Source organism: Halichoerus grypus, chromosome 8, assembly GCF_964656455.1.
Source record: "Halichoerus grypus chromosome 8, mHalGry1.hap1.1, whole genome shotgun sequence".
NCBI classification, from domain to species: Eukaryota; Metazoa; Chordata; class Mammalia; order Carnivora; family Phocidae; genus Halichoerus; species Halichoerus grypus.
The window spans coordinates 24,578,313-24,593,380 of NC_135719.1; the positions used below are offsets into that span (position 1 = coordinate 24,578,313).

The 15,068-nt window shown below is 43.7% G+C and overlaps 1 protein-coding gene across 1 annotated transcript in view; it reads right to left on the bottom strand.

The window, feature by feature from the left end:
* IGF1R (insulin like growth factor 1 receptor) overlaps nt 1-15,068 on the bottom strand; it is a 292,269-nt gene that overhangs the window by 50,185 nt on the left and 227,016 nt on the right. Inside the window, exons 3-5 of the mRNA XM_078078941.1 lie at nt 10,105-10,417; nt 6,283-6,431; nt 3,381-3,525 (exon numbers count right to left, since the gene is read on the bottom strand). Coding sequence (XP_077935067.1) covers nt 3,381-3,525; nt 6,283-6,431; nt 10,105-10,417 — 607 coding nt within the window. The remainder of the gene's footprint in view (nt 1-3,380; nt 3,526-6,282; nt 6,432-10,104; nt 10,418-15,068) is intronic.

Consider the following 15,068-nt stretch of genomic DNA (forward strand, 5'->3'; position numbering starts at 1 on the left):
CACCCCCAAACATTCTGACTGAATTGGGATTGCATCTTGGGTTACTGGGATTTTTTTTTTTTTTTTTTTTTTTACACCTGGCCCCACCCAAGATGTTGTTCTAACGTCAAAGTCTGGAAACAACTGGGATAAAAGTTATCTTGGCTTAAACCAAAGACACCCAGAAATGAAACATCCAGGCAGCTTTGCTAACACTCCTGCAGCTCAAAAGCCTTGAATACATTCCATTGCTTACCTAAATTATAACCTCCACGCCCGGGTGCATAACACCTTACGTAATTCTAATACCACCTACCTCTCCAGCATTATTTGCCAAACAGGTCCCAGGATGCCCCAACTCGCTGCCTTTGTTCTTACTACCCTATCCTGAACTGCCTTCTTCACCCTCTGCTTTCTGAGTGTTTCTGGAAACCCTTCAAGGCCCATCTCAAATGCCACCTCTTCTTGAAAGCCTGTGGGATCTCCTTAATCAGATTCTCTGCCTCTTTTTCATGCCCATGGCACGTTCCTTTTCTTCTCCTCATAGCTCCTTGCAAGTTCTGCTTTGCACTGTTGTTAGCTTTTATCTGTTTATCATATTCCTTTCTTCTCTGCCTCCCTCCGACTCTTCCCTCCTTGCAGGAGTGAGGAGAGCTGGTCAAGGGCTAGAACTTAGTCTCTTTCCTAAGTCTGAGGATGCACAATAAAGAGCTGAATTGTTGCTACTTGTCACCCCAATACAAAGAGCTGCAGGGGCATTCATCACAAGTGAGGATGGCCTATACCTTTTTTGATCCTGGGTGAGAAAGGCCAGTGAGAGAACCCAACTCCCACCGAGACAGGCAAGATTCTCAAGCACCCCAGCTAAAGAGAGAGCCTCCAAGAAGCAGCATGTAGGAAGGAAAGGCTGGAAGCCCAGCATCCTCAGAGCTACAAGGGCCACTGATCAGCAGCAGGGTGTGAAAACCTAAGGCTCGTTTGCCCTCCCTTGTCATTTAAAATGTTAACGGCAGAGCAGGGACCTGAAGCATACTTGAGCTTGGAGGAGTCCCAAACACCTGAGCAATGGCAGGCATCCTTAAAGAGCCCCCACTAGCACATCAGGTTTTATACAAGTTTCGGATAATGAGAAATGCGCCTTAAATATCCGTGCAAATGAAAATCAGTCTTAGTTCTCAGCTCCATATAAGGGCATAATACTTTCAGTTAACACATGACTAAGAGGTAATCCCAGCGTGTAATAATTCTTAACCAAAATTAAATTCTTGGGGTGCCTGGGTGGCTCAGTCTAAGCACTGGATTCTTGGTTTCAGCTCAGGTCATGATCTCAGGGTTGCGAGATCGAGCCCCAATTTGGGATCCATGCTCAGTGTGGAGTCTGCTGGAGATTCTCTCCCTCCCCCTCTGCTCCTCCCCTGTCCTCTCTCCTGAATGAATGAATGAATGAATGAATAAATAAAATCTTTAAAAAATTAAATTCTCCTTCCAGTTTCCCCCTCTATGTCTATCACTTGTTCAACCTGGAGAAAGAAAATGTGTATCGTTAAGCAGCAGGAAAAGTGTCAGATCCCGATCTGCCAAAAAAAAAAAAAAAAAGTGCTTACCAACACGAGGGATTCCAGAAACACAAACCTACCTGGAGAGAGAAAAAAAAAAAAACAACTGTGCTAAAATTCACTTTAAAATTTAATACAAAAAATGAGAACCACCACCTCAAAATGGTAGAGCCTCAGCTTGCCAAGTTAAGTGACTTATGACACTCTGGGGCTGGGCACGGTGGCAGCCTCCTTGGATTTGCAAGGAGAAAGAAGTTTTTTTTCCTAGAGAATCAGTGTTCTCAGTGGGGAGGACAGTGTGCTTTTCAAGGATGGAATGAAGAGCTGCCCTCTCTCTTTAGCTGTATCAGATGATGGAATTTTAAGAATTTAAGACTGACCAAGAGTTAGTCTGAGAAAAGCAGGGAGGCTGTAAAGAAACCCTTATGGGGGTAACTTTATCCAGTCGGGGCAGATAAATCAGCAAGGACAACCTTTCCCATGACCTTCCCACCTCTTTCTTTCCTACAGTATTTCCCCACATTCTCTTCGGAAGGAATTTGCTCGTTAATCGATGTCTCCTTTTATTTCGAAGATGTATTTAAAGGAAGTATGAAGGGAAAGGTATATATGCAGAGGTACACACAGGCAATAAGCAAACTATAGCAATAAGCACCAGCTCTTATCTATCCTGTGGTGAAAAGCCTCTGGTGAGTTTAAAACCCCTATCACAAAGCCTATCTCTGCAGAAGGCAAAAATTCTACCAGTAGTGTAAATCCTATTGGCTCATCAATGAAACAATTATGTCAATTAGGATTCCTTTATAACAAAATGAACTATCCATACTCCTCTAAATCTCTTATGTTCCAGTATACACTTTACCCCTGATAACGTAGGGGTTTGGGCATGGACACTCCGAACAGTCACCAATTCACACAGAATTGTTGACATCCTCCAAACTTAACTACTAATAGTCTACTGTTGACCAGAAGTCTTATGATAACATAAACACTTGATTGACACATATTTTGTATGTTATATGCATGATATACTGCATTCTTATAATGAAGTCAGCTGGAGAAAATATTATTTAAAAAATCATAAGGAAAATACATTTACAGTCCTATACTGTATTTATCCAAACAAAACAAAACAAAACAAAACAAAATTGTGTCCAAGTGGACCCGCACAATTCAAACCATGTTGTTCAAGGGTCAACTGTTTTTCTTCTTTTCTTGTTTTTTTTTTTTTTTTAAGATTTTATTTATTTACTTATTTGAGAGAGAAGCAGGGTGGTGGAGAGGAGCAGAGGGAGAGGGACAAGCCGACTCTGCATTGAGTGCAGAGCCTGACGTGGGGCTCGATCCTATGACCCTGAGATCATGACCTGAGCTGAAATCCAGAGTCGGACGCTCAACTGACTGAGCCACCCAGGTGCCCCCGTATTTTAGAAAGATGGAATGGTTTTACGCAGTATATAGAATCCTGGGGTAAGAGTCATGTCAATGATGATTTCACAAAGGGCTAAGCACCTGAGACCCATTCCTGTTGCTCTTGGCACAGAGGGTCCCCACCAGCACCCTAGTCTGCAGTTTCCATGGTCACGGTCAGACATGCAGCCCTTGACTGACAGGTCACAACACAGTTTTCCAGAACAGCACTATCCCAAGGATGGAGAATCATGGCCGCACGGGACTCTGCCCGAGGGGGTGGGCCATCACGCAGGTGGCGCCGGCCTTACCTTTGCTTCCTCCTTTATTCTTTGTAACAAGAAAGAGTCCTTGCCTCAGTGACGTCGAGTTTTAAAAGCACGCTACTTATTTTGTAATAGGAGAATGTCAGCCCACGAAATCTGGAGCACTTACCCTTCTAGCTGCTCCTCCCCTAAGATCTGGCGAAGGTTTTTTAGGAAGGACAAGGAGACCAAGGCATGGGAATGGCGGATCTTCACGTAGCCTGTCACCACCTCGATGAGCCCCATGAAGTTCTCCAGTTCTGAGGCGATGTTATCTGCGTGAGGAGGGGGCCGTGTTAGTGAGCATGACTCGGTTTCTCACAAACACGTCTGGAGAATGATTCCGTGGCGGGTCTTGGTGCAGGACCCGCCATCCCTGTCAAAAATGTACTACCCTGGGCTTGACTTTCAACAACCTCTCCCAGGACAGGGCCCCTCAGGGGCCGGGGAAGGAGACTTTCTAGAAGGCTGGGTACTGCAGCTCCCAGGCTGATTAACCGAATGTAAAATCATAAATACCAGACTGCCAATTAGCTAAGGCTGACAAATCTAGGGAACGTCTTTTAATACGCTCTGTCAACAGACAGCACTGCCTCCACAGGAGGGCATGACTAAATAAACAACATTTTCTCGGTCTCATTAGGAACTGCCTTTGCTGCATTTCCAGTTCCTAAGATACAGGGATCTATATTTAAAGCGTCCGTCTTACCAAGACTGGGAGAACACACACCAAAATGTTAACACACCAGGTTATCTGCTCTGCTGATTTTTCAAAATTCGTTTCTGTGCTTCTAAGTTTTCTACAATGCACACGTATGATTTTCGTAACGAGAGGACAGTTGGAAAAATAGTTGCTACTACTACGTATGTGAAAACAACGTAATATATACACACTGTCTTTCTCATCATCCTGTTTAGCCTGTCTTTTCCTCATAGTAAAAAAGAACATAAACTTCGGTTCGACTTATGCCAAAATTACAATAAATACTATAATGAATTGGGTATGGTCCAACTAATGGGATTTTATTGCATATGATTTGTTGAAGGCTTATTTAATGAGAGGTTCTATTTTGCTTTGAACTGATAAAAATAAAAGAATAAGGATGCTATCTTGGAGGGCTGGGGACTATGCTTATTGTAGAGTTTAATGGTTTTCTAGGAGAAATTCAAGTTATAAACACCAGAAGTTGCCTGTGGTTGATATTTCAAGGAAAAGATCCTGAATTTTAAATGCGGGCAGGATGGATGCCTGTTAGTCGAGGCTGGGTATGTCCTTTTCAATGAGATGTCTTATCACCCTACATCCAGCTGATATCTCCCACTGGACTTAAACAAGAAGGCACATTTCATCACCACACATGAATAAGTACCAATTCCTTCTCAAATTCTACTTCTCCATGGATTTAATTCATGGATTAAAGGCTTATCTTCAGGATATGAAAATTTTAAGAAAAAGAAGAGTTAGGTACTTAAAAGGTATGTTCTAGGGGATGAGGGCATCTTTTCAAAAATTAAGAAATCTAGTAAGAGCAAAAGGAATAAAACTTCATTATTTATTCATTTATTATTATTATTTTTTAAGTAAGCTCCACGCCCAGCATGGAGCCGAATGCCAGGCTCAAACTCATGACCCTGAGATCAAGACCTGAGCTGAGATCCACAGTCGGACGCTTAACCTGCTGAGCCACCCAGGTGCTCCAGGAATAAAACTGTAGAAGCACCATGAGGGTAAGAGAGTTCTAGCTGTATGAAAGCAAAGTTATCTCTGTGGTGGAGGGGTGAGAGGGGTTCTGGAAAATGAGGAGTACCTAAAGATCCAAAAGGACTGAACACAAATGTGTTTCTGCCATCTCTAAACCATAAGAGCATGCTCACTCACCAAACAAACAGTATTAAGGAACAGTAAATCCACAGAATAAATAAATTAGTCATCCCCCCCCCCCCAGCCCACGCCAACTTGCAAAAATTTCTCCACAAAAGGATTTAGGGAAAAAAAGTCCTTTCAACCTCAAGGTCTTCTCACTACTTTTATTCTAGGTTATGGAACTGTCATAGGTACCTTGACCAAGTGGTCCCAGTGGTGGAGAATTTTTTTTTTTTTTTTTTAAAGATTTTATTTATTTATTTGAGAGAGAGAATGAGAGAGAGAGAGAGCATGAGAGGGGGAGGGTCAGAGGGAGAAGCAGACTCCCTGCTGAGCAGGGAGCCCGATGTGGGACTCGATCCCGGGACTCCAGGATCATGACCTGAGCCGAAGGCAGTCGCTTAACCAACTGAGCCACCCAGGCGCCCCCAGTGGTGGAGAATTTAAGGCTAGAAGCCATTGTCAGTTAAAGCTCAGAAGTGAAAATATCACAGAATAAGTCCATGAGTAATGCTTTTGCACACACGCAATTACCAGGAACACCGTCTACTACAAATGATGGTGATCCTACCGGGGTGAGGATCGAAGCTTTAAATATGTGATGACACACACTATTTTTTTTTTTTTTTTTTTTGCTCTCCAAAGAAAATTTGGAGATTAACCACTCTTTGGACTTAATAAAATATTAAAGGGGTATCATTAAACTGTTCCCTTTGCACAGTCTCCTGGGTACCTCCCAAGTAACCAAAAGTCTTTGGACTTGAAGCCCTGTGGCCCTGGTCCAGCTGGAGGCTGCTGAGTCACACTTTTGATCCACCAGCGTCTTCTGGGGCCTATGTGTGTTGGGACGTGCATCTCCTGCCTAAGACAAGGCTAACAGAAACATGAGTGATGACCCAGGGCGTGAATAAACGCCGAGCCAATGGCTGCAAAATAGACTGCCTTTCAATCTGGGTTTGTGTGTGTGTGTGTGTGTGTGTGTGTGTGTGTGTGTCTGTTTTTAATCTTTGAGGGAAACTCAAAAAAGAGGTGTTGAGCATGAGGCTTATGCCCCATGTTGTTTTTCTAGGCCCAGGCTTCAGTTGTGAGTCATGGATGGGAAGGAAAAGCATCAACAAAAGAAAACCAAGAGATCCAGCCCTCTCTTCCAGGAGGACGGAATACTTACTGCCTCGGCGGATATTAATGAGCAAATTGCCCTTGAAGATGGTGCATCCTTGGAGCATTTGAGCAGAGGTAACAGAATCAATGGTTTTTGTTTTCTTTTCTTCCTCACAGACCTTGGGGCAAGGACCTTCACAAGGGATGCAGTACATGCTGTTGAAGATAAAGAATCAACCAAAAACACAGAGAACTGAGTCAGGCTCCTTGCATTTAAAAAAAAAAAAAATCATGAAGACACCCTTTTATTCTAAGTTGTTTTTGCAGTACACATTACCAAAAGCAACTGTTTTGAAGCATTCAAGTGGGCACACCATATCTCATCCCAAAGCCACCCAGGATCAGCCATTCGAATTGCAACCAAAAGAAGAAAGTGCCTACAAAGGAAAAGCGTGCCTCTTGTTTCCAGACAAAATATGTGATGCATCCTTGAAGCATGTGTGTATCAGAGGCTGTCGGCTGGGGAGCCAGCTGGTTCCATGTGGGAGAAACAGCCTTGAAGGAAGGACACAGTAGTGTCTCCCGAGGAAAACGGGGCTGCTCTCTAGTGTTGTGGCCTTGCCCGGCACACCCCGGAGGGGGGCAGCTGGGAGACTGGACTGGGACAGCAAAGGGACAAGCGGGGTCTCTGCCACTAACAGGAGTCTCGCTCTCACCACCAGCATCCCAGCAAAACCCAGCAAGGAATTCCAAAGTACATGTGGAATAACACAGATCCATTATTTTCTTGCTAACGTACAACTGAAATGATTTCTTTTTTTTTTTTAACTGAAATTATTTCTTGACAGTGTTTTGCAGAAACTTGTAAATCGACTGAAATGTTGTTTTCGTTGCATATGCGCTGAAAGCAAGGAACTTCCATGACTTTGTAATGAACTCCTGTTTCAAATGCTACATCCCAAACGAGCTGCAGGACCACCAGGAATCAGGAATCAGTGAGACTGGCACTTCTCCTGCTTACCTACCATTATTAATTTAAGAAATCGTGGACAAAACGCTAATCTGGCTGCCGAACCACAGACCAAGGATCAAAGTCGGGTTGATTTCCAAACAAATGATACCGCCTCTGTCATGTGTGTGTGTTATAAACAGGACGGTGAATTGGGAAGCCAGGTGTACTGACATTATTGTTCTTGAATGATCTTTTAAACTTCATTAAGGTAAATAAAAAACATTCAAGAAAATACTGTAAATGATAGCTTACGTGAAAGTTTGTTTTTTTAATGAAACCTTCTGCCTATCTAAGGCAAAGATGCAGGGATTTGTTTTGTTTACAAACTTACAGGTAAACAAAATTTCCCTGCTATTTTCCTATTTCTTGTGGGGAGAATGACAGGGAAGGTTTCCCAAGGAACTGGGCCAATCACAGAAGGGAAGATTTCTCTTTCCTGTAACATCATACTCAACCTTCTCTATGGGTAATAGCTTCTCTTCAGCACTTTTTGGTTTTGTTTTTTATTCTAATTTATCTACATACCATTCAATGCCTCCATCCTCCTTCTTTAAAAAACTTTTTATCCTGAAATATTCACAGAAAGTTACAAAGAGTATTTTTCCCCTGTACCCTTCCCCTAGTTTCCCCTAATGGTGACATCTTACATAACTATAATGGAATATCAAACCCAGGAAATTAACACTGGTACAATATATGTCTAATTCCGTGTCACCTTATATCTCTTATGTGATCTTCACGTGGTCAAGATACAGAAGTACTTTAGGAAGATCTCCCGTAGAGCCACCCCCTATCCTCATATCCCTAACTGTGTCCTGGCAATCCCTAATCTATATTCCATCACTGCAATTTTGTCATTTTGAGACTGTTATATAAATGGAGTTCTATAGTATGTGACCTTTTGAGATCGGCTTTTTTTTCCCCCCACACAGTATAATGTCCTTGAGATCTATCCCAAGCTGTTGTGTATTTCAACAGTCTGCTCTTTTTTATGGCTGAATAATAGTCCATGGTATGGATGTACCACAGTCTGTTTAACCATTTACCTACTGTAGAACATCTGAGCTGTTTTTTTGGCTATTACAAATGGAGCTGCTGTGAACAACTGTGTACGTGTTGTTACGTGGACATATGTTTTCATTTCTCTGGGAGGAGTGTCCACGAGTATGACTTCTAGGTCATAATGTTAAGTGTATGTTTAGCTTTCCCCGACATTTTATTCAAATAGCAATTTCTGAACCAAACACCTTTACTAAAATGTCTAGGAATCATCTAGCACTTCAAAAAAATGTTTTTCTAAGGAAGTGTTCTGATTACATGTTTATAGATTAAGCTGCCTTGAATCCATTTGGGTACAGGGAGGGTATAAACAGTATTAATAAATATTTTAAACTCAGTGCCAAATAGGTCTTAAAGGTTGAGGGTGGTATTTATTCTTTCTTGACGGTGTTTTATTTTAAAATAGAAGAGGTACATCTGTAGCTTTGAACAGACTATAAGAACCGGTAGGGAATAAAACAGCTCAGTTCTTTGAAAATGCACTGCAGTGGGAGAAACAACACCGCTGAAATGCATAGCACTCCCCTCCTGCTGGTCCACTACATCACAGGACAACGTATCCCCAGGACAAAGATGGTACTACCCCCACTTCATGCACCAGCCGTCCCATCTCTCCTCCCACCCCCAGGAGAAACTGTGGCTGAGCCTCATCTGGGTTCTAGGCTTGGCCCAGGGTACTGGGAAAGCCCTCCTAAGTCCTAAGGCTACCAATAAACTGTGAGTAAAATGTGGTTGACTTATTCTGGGTGGACTATGTATACTTTACAGTTCACTGGGGAATCCTTGGCATACTTATCTTTTAAAAAAGTATTCGGGATAATTTTTATTATTATAATAGTAAAGACATTATAACAGGTGGAAAGTTGTTCTGTGTCTAATATTATGAAAGAATGTGAGTTTTATCTGTGGTTTGAAGATGAAGGAAGCATCTGGCCCACTGCCACTAAACTGTTCTTTCCTAAGAGTTCTCTGCTCTACCTAGAGGAGGGATGAACTACCCCAAGCCTCTGGTCTTTTGCTTCCAGGGCTATAGTTCTGTATTTTATAACACTGCCACTATTGCTTTCTCAAAAACATAAACCAACAAAAAATTTACAGAAGCCCAGCCGACATACACCAGAGGGATGCTTTTTGCTGTAAAGAACCTCTTTGCTTCCCAAGTGAAGTCTCAATGTTCGGAAAGAAAATGAGAGAGACAGAGGAAACTGAGAGAAGGGGGTGTCGAGGAAGAGAGAGAGAGGAGCAGGTGCTGATGGAAACACAGGTTACTTTAAGCTCCTGGTTACTCTTCGTGGCAGCTAGCGAGGGCACAGGACGGAGTGTGTGCTAACAGACTTTTGGGTCTGCTTGCTGCGTCAAGGACGCTGTTCGGGGCTTGGCTCGTCTTCTCTCCTGCACTCCCCAAGACTTCACAGAGCTGGTGCTCAGTGGCCCCAGGGATGGGACAACCTAAACGTACAGTCCTCCCAGGTCTACCCCACACCTGCTTGGCAGGCAGCCTGGGAAGTGCAGGGAGGGGAGACTGCGACCTCCAGGTACCTAGGCTAGCAAGCCGGGCACTTAATTTCAAATGGCCAGGCAGCAGGCTTCCAAAACACAACATAAAACAAACTGATTATTTTTTTTTGGGGGGGGGGCAATTGTCCCTCTATAGAATATCATATAAAATGTCAGTTATGCCAGCCCATGGGAGTGGACCCATGGCCCTTAACCTCCCCGGGCGGTCCAGACGGAACAAGGGCAGCGCCAACGTTGCCATTCCTTGGGGGGTCGGGGGGTGGGTGCGGGGGCGGGGGGTGGTGGTGCTGCACGACTGACCTCTGACTGCCGTTCCGGATGAACCCCGAGGGGCACTCCTGCATGCACTCGCCGTCGTGGATCACGAACCCCTCGGAGTCGCTGCTCTCGGCACTGGGGATGTTGGCGCAGAAGTCGCGGTCCACGCAGCGCCAGCCCTCGAAGCGGTAGGTGTTGGGCGGGCAGGTGGGCACGCAGACGCCCGCGTAGTAGTAATGCCTGCACGCCACGCAGGCCGTGTCGTTGTCGGGGGCACTGCAGCTGCCCAGACACTCGGGGTGACAGCACTCGTTGTTCTCGGTGCACGCCCGCTTCCCGCACGCGCTCGGGCACACTGTGGGGGCGGAGGGGACAGCAGGTGAGACTGCGGTGGTGGTGGTGGGGTTTGGGGCGGGGGTTGGACGGCCTCCTCCGGGCCCGGCCTGCTTTGTCCCGGGTCACCGGCCACCCCGGACCAGATCGCCCCCGTGACAGACAACCGCCCACCCACGAAATCCCCAGACGGAGCATCACAGGGCTCTGCAGCCCGCCGCAGGCTCGCACGGGCAATGCTGCAGACCACAGTCACAGTTTCACGAAGGTGGGGAGAAAATACTCTGCGTTTCCAGTCCAGCCTCTCCTATTTACTCCCTGTGTGCTCCTGATGACTCATTAGCTTCTCTGACCTTGACCTTCCCTTTTCACATCTATAAAATGGGGGTAGTAATATCCACATTAGAGGTTTGCCTGAGGCCAACATGAGAATGCAGTAGCCCTATGAGAACAATACGGCGTATTATTCCTTTTAAAAGCATTATGTGCTGTTCCTTCTGCATTTTGAATGTGTTCCTTGAAATACCTTGAAAAGCCTTAGTGTGCAGAAATGATTATTTAAAAATTATCTTATCATATATGTTATTACAAGTATTTTAAAATCGTTCAAAAAGCCGTTTATTTTAAAAATGATGAAACTGGAATATAGTAAAGATGATACTATTCGGGTTTACAAAAGGGCTTTAGAAAAAGCCTGTGTACGCTTGTAGACCAAAGGTCTTACTCCAAAAAATGATGGTATTAACTTATTCACAGAGCCTAACCTATTATATAACCAACAAGTCCCTGCATCTGATTGTCATTCTCAAATACAAAAAACAAAAAAACAAAGGGTGGTGGGCAGAGTCTCTGAGCCCAGAGGACTCATAGCGTATTAGAAACCCTCTCCTTTGAGCCACTCTGCTAAACTTAAGTGAAAGAAGTGTCTAAAAAGCAGAGCTCCACAATTCATGTCCCAAGTAGATGAGCTGGCATTTTATTTCCATAACAACGATGTAATGATCACACTCTGTGGGGCTGTTAGCCTCACTAGCAAATAAAGTATAAATCAACAAAATACGAAATCTGGTTTGCATTATATGTTTCCTGCTTTTTCTGAAACAAACACAAAATTATTTAAATATGTATAATAAATGAAAATATATAGGACGTCTAGTCCATCTGCCCCAAATAACTTCTTTATCAATACCTTCATGTGGATCCCCCCAGGTCCCTTTCTATGCATGTGAATATACATATAAATATCTACAAAAAGGAACAAGCCATCCTGAAACTATTTTTTGGCATAATATACTATGAATTCCATAATCACTTAACAGCCGCATTGCATCTCACAGTATAGTGTAAGTTATAACCTGTCTCCTACTATGAGACATTTTGTTTACTCCTAACATTTTATTATTACAATGAACACTGCGATCTTCATGAGAATCCTTAATTATTTCCTGAGGATCAATTTCCAGGATTGATCTTGCCAGATCAAACTATCCTCTGGAAAGCTTTTACCAATTTACACCCCACGAACTGCATCCAAGAGTTCCTACTTTACTGCAAAAAGGTGAATTTCAGAACTTGGACATTCAAATGAACACTGTCACCTCTGAAGAAAACAGATAAATTCTCATGATACTGTCAAGCTTCTTAAAATAATTTTGCAATTTTCACCTTTGAAATTATCCTTTGGCAGAGACCATAGGCTGCCTTCCATTATTTATTCTTTTTATCTATTTTGGTAATAGAACCTTGATTTTTAATTGGGCATTTGGCCACCTGGCTAGATATTATATCTCTTAGCCTCTCTTGTAGCTAGAAGTGACGTATGTCCCAGCCAGTGAGATATAAGAAAACTTTTTTGGCTGGTACTTACTGGAAGATTCCTTAAAACAGAGTGAGCATGCCCTTGCTCCTTGCCGGCTGGAATGCAAGAGCAATGCATCAAGCTCAAGCAGCCATCCTGGACATGAGGTAGCCCACTAAGAAGGTGGAGTAAGATAAAAGGATCTTGGTCCCCCAAAAGGCTAACCCTGTACTGCTTACCTCTAGGCTTGTCTATATGAGAGAGAAATAAACTTTTATCTTATTTATGTGCCTGCTATTCGTTAGACCCAACTGGAAAAATCCTGAGACACACCTTCAGAGCTACTTATAAGCAAAGAAGAAAACCATTCCTGTTGGTTTATATCACTTTTGTTTACCAGAATTGCCTCAATGACTTCTGGCTATTTCCAGAAACTGAGCTACCCAAAAAATAACAAGGAGTAAATATCTCTAAGCACACCAAAGAAGTATGTTATAGATAGGAGTTGCAAAAATGTGGTGATACATATATTGTCCACCAAGGTGATCATCTTGAGGAGGGTAACGCTAATTTGAATTTACAAGCCTAGCGTTATTTGTAGTAAACATACATAGACACACACACACGAGTGCGTGCACTCTCTCTACCATCAGATCTCATACGTGAAGACATCTAATATTATCAAATAGATTCAATGACTATTTAATTTCAAATATACCCATTATGGAAGTTAACTGCAAGGCTCAAGATCTAAAGAAACAAATAAATTGTGTATCTTTTAGTTCAGGTTTTAAAGTAGTAACGGGAACATAAGTCCATTTACCCTTTCGTTGTTGATGCATTTAGCAAGTGTTTATTTAGCAACGTGCCACACCTGTGTGCTAGACCCTGCCCTCAAGGAATGGGCAATATGCCAGATAAGTACAGGCTTGAGTGGAGGTTCATGGCATGCCCTGGGCATCAGGGATGGTTTGGAAGAGATGCTGAGGCTGGAGCTGAAAGATGAAAGACGAGGAGGATAAGAATAAAGAATAACACAGAGGAAATCACACGTAAATGTGTGTAAAGGCAATCCAGTCACTGTGGTGGGAGGACTGGGTGCCCGTGAAGATAGCAGGAGGCTAGTCGCCAACTGGTGGGTGATGGGCATCACTGAAGATTTTCGGCAGGGGAGGAGCAACACGGTCAGATTTTCATATTGGAGAGGTCATCGGCAGCAGCACAGAGGGTACCACGACCAGAGGGGACCGAGCTGACAGAAGAGGGATCAGGTGAGGGGAGAGGAGAGACACAGCCTTGTTATGTTGCCCCTACGAGGTTTCTGTAATATAATAGACCCCTGGGTTCATGTGGTTAACATGAAACTGGCTGAAGAACCCCGTGTTCAGAGTCTCGAGTGTTAGCAGGAGCCAGCTGCGCTGAGCGCACACCCCACTCGGAGCACTGAAGTCTCCGGCCATCAGCCACCACCATGCTTTGTGATTGGAGGAAGGGAAAATTGATGAAGAATCTCACGATCACCAACAGAGACTAATGGGGGCCAATATCTGCTTGCCAAGCCCCCTTTCCCTCACTTATAATTTAAGTAACATGCTATATAAAATCATAAGCGGCAGGCATTAATATTAAATAGTACTAAAAACTCGAGAGCATTTAAAAGAATAGAAAAAAATATCCCTGTGCACTCGCTGGGAATCAGCTATACCCACATGAAATGTTGGGCATCTCCACCAGGAGAAAGAAAAAAGAAATCCCCCAAACCTGACAAAGTATCTGCAGATGTATTTTGCATTCCATTCCCCATTCCGATGGAAACGGCATCTCTGGGCAGCGGTCCCCCGAGACCCTTCAAAGGCGTGTGTTACGTGGAAATGCACGGTCAGTCAGTTCTTGCCACAAGCAGCATGCAGGCTGGGGAATTAGGGTTTTGTTTTGGCAAGGAGAGCTCCTTCAGAAGGAATTTCAGCAAAGCTTAAATTAGGTAAAATCATGTTATTTATAAGCAGAACAATTCCTCTTATAGGGATCACAAATCAAGGGGTTCCTTTATGGTACGTGATCCAAACTGCCCGACACCTATCGACTACTCGAGGGGAATAAGAATGGAGTGTGATGGGGGGTGGGGAGAAAGGAGAGGTGACCTGTTTGCTAGAGGACAAACTCTGTAAATAAGAGACTGCTCCAGGGACAGAAGCTGGTGTTCCCCTGGCCAGAGCAGAACCCGAGGATTCTGGGAGGCAGGAGAACACGCGGGAAATTCAGGATTAGAGAGTCCTGGAGTCAGCCCCAGAAGCCTGCTGTAAATTTAGTCTCATCTCAATGTATATAAATATTATTAGTGTTTAGGACTATTAAGGGATTTCTCGAAAAGCCCCGGGCAGTACGTCTCGCCAGCAGATGGATGGCTTCTCCATACAAACGCCAGAACTTAAAATTTAGTACAGTTACCAAATTTCCAACTACAGAGCTATGGGAGAAAGGAAGGGGACCTCTTTCCTGGCTTCCACAAAGAAGGAGCACACCTAATGTGATTAAAGGCATTTCTGCTTTTCAAAATAAAAGAAAAATGAAAGCTGCTATAAACTACAAATATACAGGGGGAAAAGCAAATTTATTTTGCCCACGAGATCCTTCTACTCATTGGAATTCTTAGAATGACCAACAATGAAAACCAAAACCGATCTAAATTGTTGGAAAAGCTAACGGCATGTCCCACGTCTATCACTAAAAGGATTGATTTGGGGGTCACAGTCACATAAAAATGAGGCACTGCATATAAAAGCTCATTCTCTTCATTTTTGGGGGACAGGAAGTAGGGGACAGGAAATAAGTCACACATCAGCCTTACTCCCTCCCCCTCCCCAGTGTCCTTATA